We start from the raw sequence: 12,447 nt of genomic DNA, 5'->3' as shown, positions 1-12,447 counted from the left end.
ATTGCTGTGACTGTTGCACTGCTGTTTTAATTAGTTCAGATGTACAGGTTTGTGTAGATTTACCTAAGTTTTGCATCTGTATGAATTGCAATCACAGGCGATCTCATAGATCCTTGTTGATTTTAAAATTTTAGTGCTGTTAACATATTTAAGAACAAACACTATTGACTAGATTTAGACTCTTTTTTGTGCCTTTGAATCTGTCAATATTTTGATTTGACAGTCGATAGAAATTAAAAATATTCGATTTGATGAATGTCTCAATCTGTGGATTTATACCCCTCAATCGTTTAATCCTACATAATATCTAATGCGAATAAATCCAAAACAAATTAGTCCATATCTAACTTAGATATAGATCTACACCTAACGTGTGGATTTTTAACGGTTAAATGTATGGATCATCTACATGATTTATTTTAAGAAATAATATCCATCATTCTAATCCGAAATTTTTAGATATAATGATACCTTCACAAATATTCAAACATCACCCTCGCTTATTACCTTCGACTCACCACTGATGTGTACTTTTGATTTACTGATATAATAATATAATATTATTTGTAATGAAGCAGGCTCGTTTTTCACTTTCTTCGACAAAATAGGTAAAATACATTAAAAGTCAACTTCCAATACTGATAAATAAACTAAGGCATCTATGAAAAGTACATATATTTTTACGCATCAGCGATGATATAAAATGTGTGCAAAAATGCTACTAAAAATTATGCATCGGTTTGTCATTGTTATTTATATCATAACCTTTTTATAGCTCTATTAAAGCTAATTTAGAGACTATAATGTAGAAAGTGTTCTGTGAGAATCGCACGTAGATGACAAAGCTATACACGTCTGCTAAGTGATTATGTCATTAACTTAATTAGAGAAAGAAAATATGTACAAATGGAAGTAGATGGAATGATAATTTGATATGAAGTTATTTGATAATAAAAAAGTTGATTTTTGAGATTTGATGCATTTTTTAACTCCATGGAAATTTAGATGTTTATCAGGGTAAGAAGTGGTTGAATATTCCAAACGAGGGACGGATGGATGGTTAAATATATGTATATATGGAGGGAGAGAGATAGAATATTAATAGATGGAATGAGATAGAAAGATAACACAATATTTATAGAGAGAAGGAGAATGGATGAACACATAATAGATAGATAGATAGATATAGATAAATAGATGGATAGATAGAGGAATTGATTGGAAAAAATACATTATGAAAAGAGAGGGAAAGCGAAGGAGGTCCATCGAGAGCTAGCTAGAGAGAGAGAGGGAAATATTAAGAGAGATAGAAAACAAATGATAAAAGTTTTGCCAATAGATGGAGTTATGATGTGAATAAGGTATAAGATGTGTCAAGTTGTCAAAAGTAAAGATACTATGGTACTATGGTGTGTGTTTAGGTGAGAGGAAGGTGTGAGGACGATTCGTGGAGGCATCACGTCATCCTGTCTATACACACCTGTACCTTCTAACTTTTATCTCTTCAGACCTTTCCCTAGTGGCCAAGCTTGTGAAAATCTCTTTATTCCTCTTTTCTGGCGGTGGTGCTGGGGGTAGGGATGGTGTACTGAGGTGCTTTGGTTAAGTGACTCAATGCACCTCGTTAGAGACATGAAATTCGTGATTCGATCCCCGTCACTCATGCTATTTTCTTGACCAAGTCATTTTTTAGTTTACATCGTTCCTTGATCTTTCATGAAATATTATATGAAATATTTCTTTTTTAATTGCAACGTGTGTATAGGTGTACTTCACATGATGTGTTTCATAGAAAGAATTGCATGTGTCTCTCCTTACAGGCGGTTTTTTTTTTTGCGAATCCTATTATCGAGTCTTTTCTTAAACTTCTTCAAATTATGTTCCTAATGAGATTTCATCTGAATTGTGCAGTAGAATTGAATGCATTATTTTGTTTAGTCTATTAAAGCAAGAATTTAACAGACTGGAGGAAGACGGTCAAAATGATAGATGGTTGAGCGACGAATTCAAGATTAAACATAAAATTTATGTAAAATAAAGGTAGAAAGAGAAGCTAAAAGATTTATCTTGTATCCTCCTTGTATGGTCTCCAATTCAATTCATTTAATTTTTCAGTAGTATCTACATCAAACTTGCCACTTTTCCGATGGGAGGATAGTGTCCATTCTCACACTCCTCTCCCCCCCCCCCATCCCTTCTCTCTCACGTATCCTTGATGCGCATGACGAAAGCGATGATGTGAAGTATGCCATGTCAACATTGAATGTGTGAGCAGCCGTGAGTATGACGTCGGCTCTCCGTGAGCTGCAATGTGTCAGGATTGCCAGTGCGTCGTTCCTGTACTCACAGTCTTTGGCCTAGACCATGATTACTGCATCAGCTGGAATTAGACATGTAGTCCTATATTGAGGGATCTTTTTCTTCTCCCTCCTCCTCTTCTTTTTCTTCTACTTCTTTTTCTTCGTCTTCGTCGTCTTTTTCTTCTTCCTCTTCTTCCTATTTTTAATTCGATATTGATTCAGATGAAGCGGTCATCGAGCAGAAAAGTTTGTACTTAATAATATGTGTTAAAATAAATGCAAAAGTAAGGGAAATGTCAGTTTCAATGGGTAAGGGGGGGGGGGCTATGTACCAGTGATACATGTACATGTTTGTGAGTGCTAAGTTGTGTAGTAAGATATCAGCTTAATAGCTTATCAAAGTAACAAAGAATATTTCCAGAATTATACACTGTAAAACATGAAATGCTAATTTAGCACTTACAGTGCTTGTATATTGACTGCACTGCGAGTGCTGATTTTCTAGTTTAAATTTGAACTTTAAAATCGGCACTCGTAGTGCAGTCACTATACAAGCACTGTACGTGATAAATTAGCATTTCATTTTTTACAGTGTAATTATACAATGCCCCTAATTGTGAAGAAACAATATCATTTTGAAATTCAGAGATTGGGTAGAACGGCTCGGGTATCATTGAGAGCTAGATATTTATCTTTGGATGCTGGCCCTAAGCAAATTAAAAATGGTGATTTACGAAAGATGTCCATGTTCATGTAAACATTTTGGATAGGCTCATTTGGAATGTTTATTCTGAAGTGTAAGCAAATGCCACCGAAGAGTGTAAGCTGACCATAATTTGTTATGCGATATACACGCTGAATGCCTTGAGAACGGGTAGGTGTCCAGTCCAAGGGTGGATAGTCCATGTAGCAAAAGGAAAGGGGAGTGAGGAGAGAAGGAAAGGAAAGAAAGAAAGAAGGTAGGGGAGGAAGGAAGAAAGAAAGAAAGAATGAAGGAAAGAAAAGATAAATAAATCAATGAATGAATGAATAAATAAATAAATAATTAAATAAATATAGGACTCAGAGAAAGAATGAAACAAGGAAAGTAAGAGAGAGTGGGAAAAATAAAAAGGCAAGAAAACAAAAAGCCACCGTAGCAATGAAGGGCCTTCGGTAAAGACCAGCACTCCAGTTGCCGAATGGGGGTATCCTCCCTTATTTCATTTTGTTCATTTCACATGCATTATTTTATTTTTATTACCCCCTCAATGTTTGGGCAAATTGTCACTGTCTTCGTTCCTCTTATCCTGCAGTTCATAATTATAAAGCATCAAAATATGAATGTATTGCTTAGCTATTTTACCCCGTTCGGGATAATCGTAATAATTATTATGGAATCAAGGACATAAAGGAGTATTCATATCGCATGGATACATTGCATTGGTAAAGGCTTTTATTTCGTATCTGAATCCACTACTGATAATCACAATAATGCTAGTACGTCGTTCCATACGTCTGAATGTCACTTATATACGTATTAGTTTATGCATCTGAAATCAGCGTGATTTTTCAGCTTGGGTTAAAAAAAATTAGATTTATTATCCAGGTAATCGAATATTCATCACAATTAAAGTTTTAATGTTTAACGAAGGTGAGATTATCAATATTACTGTATGATGCTGCTTAAAAAACTGTGGTCACCAGTTGGTGGTAATTGATGACCACACCCTAAGGTGTTAAAATTACACCCTAGAGATTGAACATAACACCAATAAGTGTAAATGTGACAACCAAGCGTGTTAAACTAACACCGGAGTAAACTTTTGTGGTCCTCTATGTACACTGGTTAACACCACAGTTTTTGCTGTGTACGATGTTGAATTGTCTGAAACACATTTGATCAAACATATTAAACAATAAAGTAAAACAATATTCTCATCTGCTGTGATTGTGTAATATAAAATATACCATACGGTGAGAGGTGCGCAGACATGGTAGAAAGTAATTTCGTCTATTGAATATAATAATATTGATTTTGCTTTTCCAAACAAGGATTTGAACAACGACAAAGTCGAACATATGGAAGCAGGTCGTTAAAATAAGCACTGTTGGATTTATATTGGAAAATAGATTATTACCGTGAGAGCCATTATTCTTCGCGTGCATGGTACAGACCCATACATGAAACTTTTGTTTATGAAATACAAATCATTGGTTATATGTAACCATGGGTAGATGAAATGTTTGATATGATTGAAATATTATTATAATTCCGTAAGTAAAATGCTATTATTTTGATGACTTATGTTCTTACTATACATATCGCCGTGAGATTTAACGTTCTGCCTTCCGTGATGTTCTATATGGCTATTTAAACATAACATTAAACATACCACCATACTCACGTTCCCGTTGTACCAGGGTGTACTGACGGGGGTGCTTGGTGCATCCCCCCCCCCCTTTGTTTTACTTAACAGCGTTGGTTTAGTTTTATTGTATGCAAAGCCATCTTTAACTTTATTTCTTTGATTTTCCTTTGATGGTGTGTTTCTATTCGCTGAGATTTATACAAAGCAAGCTTTAAAAGATTATCGAGTTTTGTTTGTTTCGCTTTGTTTTCACATTCCCGTCCCTCGCTAAATGCAATTCCATGTAAAAAAAATAATTGTGAATTGGAATGGAATTATTTTGGGGATTGTGGCAAAGAAAATTGCATGAATAAATGAGTTTCGTTGTTTCCTATTAACATTTAAATTAACTCGATTAGCTGTTCAAATTATAAAAAAAAATGATAATTCGTCCATCAATTGAATGATGGATATTCAATGAAGTATGATATAAACCATAGGCATATCAGACTGAAACTGACGTTCTAGTTTTTTTTATGAAAGTAGGAAAAGTCTCGAATGGAGAATTGTGACGTCACTGTTATGACTGTGGGGCACCCTCACTCGGCTCTCTTGTAATTTGCCAAGTTTTAATTCGAATTTTGATACATTTTAACCCGTATATATTATATATATATATATTATATATATATATATATATATACAGTGTAAAAGATGAAGTGATAATTTAGCACTTACAGCGCTTGTAGTGACTGTAGTAAGAGTGCTAATCTTCTAGTTTAAACTTGAACTAGAAAATCAGCACTCGTGATAAATTAGCACTTCATTTTTACAGTGTATATATTTTTTTGTATACTCAATCAATATATTTACTTCTCCTATTTTGTGTTTTCATTAATTTTTCATAATGTGCTTTCACACACTTCTGTGTTTTCACATCATTGTCTGTTTTACTAATTAATATCAAGTTGATAACTGAAATTATTTTCTTTAAAAGCCTTTTATTGGGAATGGCCTTTTTCCACTTGTTATGTGACCCCCCACCCTCTCTCTCTCTTTCTGTCATTCTTTCCCCACTCTGTATATTTCTTTCTGCATCCTATTTTACTCCATGTACTCTCCCTCAATGTCACCATCTTCATGCTCTTATTTCTAGATATCTCCCTCTTTTTCATTCTCCTTCCAAGCTCTTAACAAAATAACTCATAAATATATTTTGACATTTTCTGAAAATGATTGTTTGCTTCAACATTTGAAGGTAGAATGTTTTTTGGCAAGAAATGGAAATCCAATAACTGAAAGTCATCTCCAACCAGATTGAACGTCCTTGTGGTCACATGTTTTATTAAATCAGCATCTAGATTCAATCCGTAAGTGCATCTACATCGAAAACAAAGATAAAAATCAATATGCTAACAACGATGAAATAGAATTATATATTGCCCGGTACTACATATTCTTTACCTGACCATATATCTAACCGAGTGAAATGTCAGATAAACTTCAGATTTTTGGAAGATCTCGTTTATAAATAGCAATTGTGTAGGGTTGCCATGGTTGCCGGTAACCTTTTTTATTATTATTGTTTTGCTTTCAAGCTTATCCAACGATGCGAACCTTATCCAACGTTATGTCATATTTTGCTTTTCACAATATTCTGCCCCTTCCTCCAAAATAGCCTGTTATTTTTTCAAGAAAGGGGAGGGGTGGCATGAAATTATATGATGTGATTTCAAAACATAATGACGGTATACGAGTGACTTATGCATGCTTTAACAATGTTAACGTGAATTAAATGTTACGGAATCCTAACCAAATACTATAATTCTTGTCGATCTGAAAATGTAGTAATACACACAAGTAGTATAATGGCCTACATGTATAATGTGACCCAGTTTTGACTGCTTTGACGAGCCACAATCCTGTCTCTTTTTTTTCAATCAAAACACGAATTAGATATCAAAACGCCAAAATGCGCTTTTGTTTAATTATCACGACTTTCCGTTGTGCTTTTAAAAAGTACTTTATTTCACATGTATACAACTTTAATTATATAATTCACTTTTCTGTACACGTTTTGGTATCTCCGTATCACCCTGGGTATTCAGTGACGCCACCAGTATTTTTCAAACTAGGGGGCAATTAAGGGGCAAAGGAACGTTTTGGGCAAAGGCGGACACATTTTTGGGCCATTTGTTTGCACAAAATCGAGCGCAAAACGTGTGCATTTTTTATATACATGTAGGCCTACATAATACTCTCCAGAAAGAGACCTAATAAGGACTTTTTGCAGTGAATTATGAATGTGATATCTCAACAAATAAATAGTCCGAGTGCGAAGCGCGAGGTGGAGAGATGATAACTGGACGTGCCTCTTCCATCCCATGGTGCTACCACTGAATATAATGGTGGGGATAGATAACCAAGTTCGTGTCGAATGATTCGCACTAGGTATAACAATAGACAACATTTCTCTCCACACCCCCACCCGCACTCCTTGTCTCTGTCTGCCCCCTCTCCCTCCCTGTTTCTTTCTTTTCTCCTTTTTCTCTGCCCCCCCCCCCGCCTCCTCTCCACCTCTTTCCCCGTTCGTCCCTTCTTTTCATGTTGCATTGAGATCTGTTCTATTCAGCCGATTCGCGACAAAAATTACAATAGTAACATAACTAAATGAATAAAAAGGAATATCATTTTAATTCTACGTTGTTTCCACGGGATCATTCATTGCGTCATGAAAGTATAGACATAGAGCGCCAGCCGAAAATGACGCCTCTGATATAATGTGGTTACACCCAATACGCATGAAAGCGAAAGGTAAAAAGGAAAGAGAGAAAGGATGTTCAGCGAGGGGGGAGCGAGTGAGGGAAATTGGGGAGGGTTTGCGCACATGAGAGTAGACGGTGTAATGTGTAATATGGCAAGGTCACTCTAGTATGTATCTTATTTTCATCTCAGTCATGTCAGTATTGCCACGATTACATTTCGATTGTGATGCAAACCAACATGATGCAGACGATGAATGTTGCTGGTACTGAATTATGTAAAGTTGCCTTGACTACATTATGAGTATTGTATGTTTTCCAATCCAAATAGGCCTACATGAAAAGGGTCAGTTGTACTTTTTGTGAGGGGCGGCTAGGATTGTCGCAAAAATATATTGTAGGAATTAGAAAATCATGATAATGAAGGGAATTTCCTTTACTTATTCTCGTTCAATGTGTTTGTTGTAATTTAGATTATTGGTATATATATATATATATATATAATTCAAAGACAAACAAAAACTCCGTAATGTAAAGTACTTTTCATTACGGAATTTTTATATCTCTTTGAATTGTTTATTGGACCAACTCCGAGCAAAACATTTCCACTATATATATATATATATATATATATATATATATATATATATATATTTATTTATTCATTTATATACATAATATATATACACTGATCTCCGACTTCCTGCATCCCCTGCAAGAGTCTGATCAGTGTTCTAAGGAATGAAAGTAAAACTTTTAAAATTCAAATTAAATTTTATTTCATAAACATGACTCACACGTTCAAAGACAATTTTCTATTCTGACTCCTGGGGAGTGTTTTATGAAAGGATTTGTCGGACGTTTTGTCCGACAAGTACTGTTTTATCCGACAGTTACTATGGTAACAGTGACTCTCAGCCAATCATTATCAAGGAAAGTTGTCAGATCTGACAACTTGTCGGACAAAAATGTTGATGAAACGCCCCCTGATATTCATATTGAAAGGTAGGCTTTCTATTTGGAATCAAGCACAACGAATATGTGGCAAGTGGTGCTAAAAAGTATTATAAAGAAAACTTACTGCTACGTAATCATTACGGAGGTTACCGCTGGTCATAGTTCAACATTATCTATTGTTACATAATAACATTTTTTACTGCTGGTCATTAAAAGATTTAAATTGCTGGTCACTTACAACATTATTGTTACATAATGACAAATTTCTACTGCTGGTTGATTTCAACGTCATTGTTCCATATTAATGTTTTCCTATGCTATAGTCACTTTCAACATACCAACTATCTTACTGCCAGACGAACTTTTACCTGGTTTTATTCAAAGTTTAGACTCGTTCACCGTTCACCTGGCATTTGATAGAATTTCAGCCAGGCACCCGGTGAAAATGATGATTGTTATACATGTACATGTGTAAAAGCTAATTCGGTATTCCTGTTCCGCTGTGCATGTATAAAAGACAAACAGAGCACGGTGAATACACACACAGATTTGTAATACAATAGGGTTTTCAACCTCGCTGCTTCACAATTGAACATTTCAAGGAGAGAAAGAAATGCTGATCTCTTTACTTTTTAGTTTGCCTTTATTCTGTTTGATCTAAAGACGTGAGAGTATTCTACTCCAATATCTACTCTCATATCTTCTCTGTTTTCTTGTTTGTCTTTATAGGGCGCTCGCTGTGTCTGTTTGAGGATGAGGATTTAGCAGCCATGCCATGGAGCAGTTGCAGCCTTACTGGGGCGTGAGTAGGCGTACGGGAAGGACCGTAAAGCAGAATGGCTCGCCGACTAACCAAATACCATTCTACACAAACGCACGACCCATGACTCAAAGTGTGACGTCACCTGTGACGCGTGTGTCGTGTTGTAAGTCGCCAAATCGCGGTGAATTGACTCATTTCTGTTGCTGCCTCCACCGAAGGAGGGCTCTGCTTAAGAGGTGGTCTCGGAGACATCGCGAGAAGGCGACAAGGCTGGTAGCTGGACAGGAAGACGCGGGAAGCACTCAACAGCTTCATATACACCACAGTCGACAGGATGATGAGACGTATCTACATTCGAACACTTCATCTCTCATAGATACTTCCTCTAACTCTTACACGAATACAGAGTCATACAAAGATGATAGATTATTGAAGAGGGATTCGTTGAATATCAGACTACATAGAGATATGGTGTTGGCAAGCGATGCACCTGACAGGCTCTCTCGATCAAATTTTACGTCCAGTGTCGCGAGCCGTGATGATGGTGGCGCCAAGTTTGAGACGCCACGATGTCAACTACCCAGCCACGGTGCACCCGACGAGAAGGACCATGTTGTGTTCCACACTCGACTGCGTCCAACATTTCCCCAATGGACAGATGTAAGAGTTGGACGTCTCATGTTCAACTTAGTGAGTGGTGTCTCAAGAGCGATCCCTTCCGCTTTTCACTCGGTAAGACGATTAACGGGGGAGGCCCGAGAGGGGAGGCCTCGGGGACGATGTGAGTCGAAGCTGGCTATAAGTCCAGCGGCACAAATGACATTCCACAGGTGGGTTACAGCGCTACTCGTGTGTATCATGGTTCTACCAGTAAACAGCACGGCAGCACCGGGTATGTCCCGGCAAGGCTCGGTTGTCGAAGAGCCCGGGAACGAACCGGGCTTTAAGAACAGCTATTACGCAGAGCTACCTCCGAAGGCAGAGTACGAATCGGTCATTATCTGTTTACTGGCCGTCAGTGCGTTCATAGGACTCATAGTTTGGGTACTCAAATCAAACTTTGAGGAAAGACAGCAAAAACGAATGAGGAGGGAAGCCTCACTACGAGAAAGAACAAGTTCAGTTGCGTTTTTAAAAACATGACACCCGTCAAGCTGGTGTCTCTTTTTCTTCACAACTTGTATCATCAGCACGCTATCTTGTTAAAGTTATGACTGGGGAAAGTCTTGGGAGCTCCTTTTCCGTCATTTTGGCGGAATTTCAAGTAAAGCAACTGTGATTTGGAGAAGGGAACTTGGGGAGGTTGCCGGAGAATAAGGCCATCACATTCGATGTTTTCTACTAAATAACTAGATTTTGTGTCCTATTTTTGTGAACATTCTGTGATCAAATGGAAATCAGTTCTTGGAATATAATCTTTTTGTCAAACCTGTCTGCGTTTTTACAATTCGTCAGTGGTGTCCTTGTGTACAATATCTGGATATTGCCATAAAACAACCAGGTGGAAGTAACAAGTGGATTTTCCAGTAACTGAAATTGATTTCGCCTTGCCGTCTTAATTGGCGTTACATGCACATGGAATGTTTTGTCAATTGGATATTGCATCAGTTTGAAATGTTGGAAACACTGACAACGTCAAACATCTAGATTTTACCTTTGTTCCCCGTCATTGTCAACATTGTTGCTTTTGGAAGATAGATGAAAAGTATTTCACACCTGCATAACCATGCTTGGAATAATATTTGAGCGTTGCCAAGGTCACCGTTTCACAACTTATGCTTACAGCCCACAATTCTTCGCGCAGTACTTGTGAACTTAGGGGCAGCCTCTTTAGATAATGCAAAGATGTTACGTGCTTTTACATGAAGTTCTTTCCGGAAAAATTTGGATGGAATTTCACTTTTTGGCTGAATTATCAATGTATGATTTATTTTACCGATAGATTGATCTAACTAATTCTCAGATTGTTCTTTAAGATGAAGTGTCAACACTCAATGTATTGTCCCTCTAACATCTTTACAACGTATTAATATATCGATGGCCATTTTTATTGAATTATAGTCAAACGTGTAGCGTTAAACTTTATTTAGATCGAACATGAATAAGTTCGTTGAAACCAATAATCATCAATACTTGATACCACTGACTACATGTAGTTATGGAAGATGCATGGGTTGTCCTTTTTTCCCTTTCCGTGCTTAAATTGAAACAGTAATGACCGAGAAGAGATGAATCGAAAGGTTATTATGATTATAACAAATGACAGCTCTTGACCTTGTCCCCTTCATCTTAGAAAAAAGTATCGAGTGTTTCTTCTTCTTTATGACGTGTATCTACTCAAATGAATAAAATTGATCACTCAACCATGTTGTTTGATTCTATTCTCTCTGCATGCACGACACAAATGTCGAGAAATAAGTACCTGGTAGCTTACATACATAGCATTTTGTTCAGTTGTTGTGTGGTGACGTGTTTATCTCAAAAGAAAATGACGGTCGTGACTGTATCAAAAGCGTGCCCAGGTTTATATCGTTTTGCTTAAAAAACCCATCTTGACCGAGTTAGCCCTATTATTACACAAAGAAGATACAGTCCGTAATAGGTTTTAATATTTTGAGCGGTTCTCCAGAGTTCTACATTTAGCATGTTTAGGTTTATGAGCACAATGATAATTGTGATTGCATGTTATTATTCGCCGTTTTCGTTATTTGTAACAGGGTCTAATGTTTATGTTTTAGCTTATAGCACATCGGTTCAAGGAGCATGTACATCTACGCCATTTGTTTTAAGTCCTTCATGACTGATCGTTCTCATATTTTTCATGAAATCACAATTTGTAATTCTTATCTTGGGTTGCTATGATTCTCAATTGCCTAATACCACGAATACAGTATTGTACAAAGCCTATACGAATCACATAATATCATTTTGAACAATAATTGTCACTCATATGATTTGGTGGTTTAAAGATTATCATACATTAAGAAGCCGTTTAGCAAACACACACTTCTGTCCGACAGATGTAGACATTTTCCGCCATTTACAGCATGTGTCCAGAGCAAGCATCGATTTTGAGCTGCCAATACACACACTTATTAGATTGATCAATAACTCGCGTTTATATTGTGCGTGCCAACTGCTGTTTGTTTAGCTCTGGAATCATTTTCGGAATAATTTTAATTGATCGAAGAATAATTGATTATAGCTATATTCTGTTTGTCTATCCACAACTGCTGTACAAAGTTTTCCGGGTCATGACGAAATTGGGTTGGCTTTCATTTATATATCTCCAACAGAAACTAGGTAAGTTACTTCAGTTTACATACAGGCTATCT

General features: G+C 36.7%; 1 protein-coding gene across 3 annotated transcripts in view; it reads left to right on the top strand.

Moving 5' to 3' along the window:
• LOC121413672 overlaps positions 1-10,805 on the top strand; it is a 70,146-nt gene extending 59,341 nt beyond the window's left edge. For all 3 annotated transcript variants that reach the window (XM_041606590.1, XM_041606591.1, XM_041606592.1), the window contains one exon: positions 9,079-10,805. In XM_041606590.1, coding sequence (XP_041462524.1) covers positions 9,125-10,255 — 1,131 coding nt within the window. In that variant the 5' untranslated portion in view covers positions 9,079-9,124 and the 3' untranslated portion in view covers positions 10,256-10,805. The remainder of the gene's footprint in view (positions 1-9,078) is intronic.
• The last annotated feature ends 1,642 nt before the right edge of the window (positions 10,806-12,447 follow it).

This window comes from Lytechinus variegatus, chromosome 4 (assembly GCF_018143015.1).
Source record: "Lytechinus variegatus isolate NC3 chromosome 4, Lvar_3.0, whole genome shotgun sequence".
NCBI classification, from domain to species: domain Eukaryota; kingdom Metazoa; phylum Echinodermata; class Echinoidea; order Temnopleuroida; family Toxopneustidae; genus Lytechinus; species Lytechinus variegatus.
Note: the sequence above shows the minus strand (reverse complement) of the source record. Positions and strands in the feature narration are given on the sequence as shown.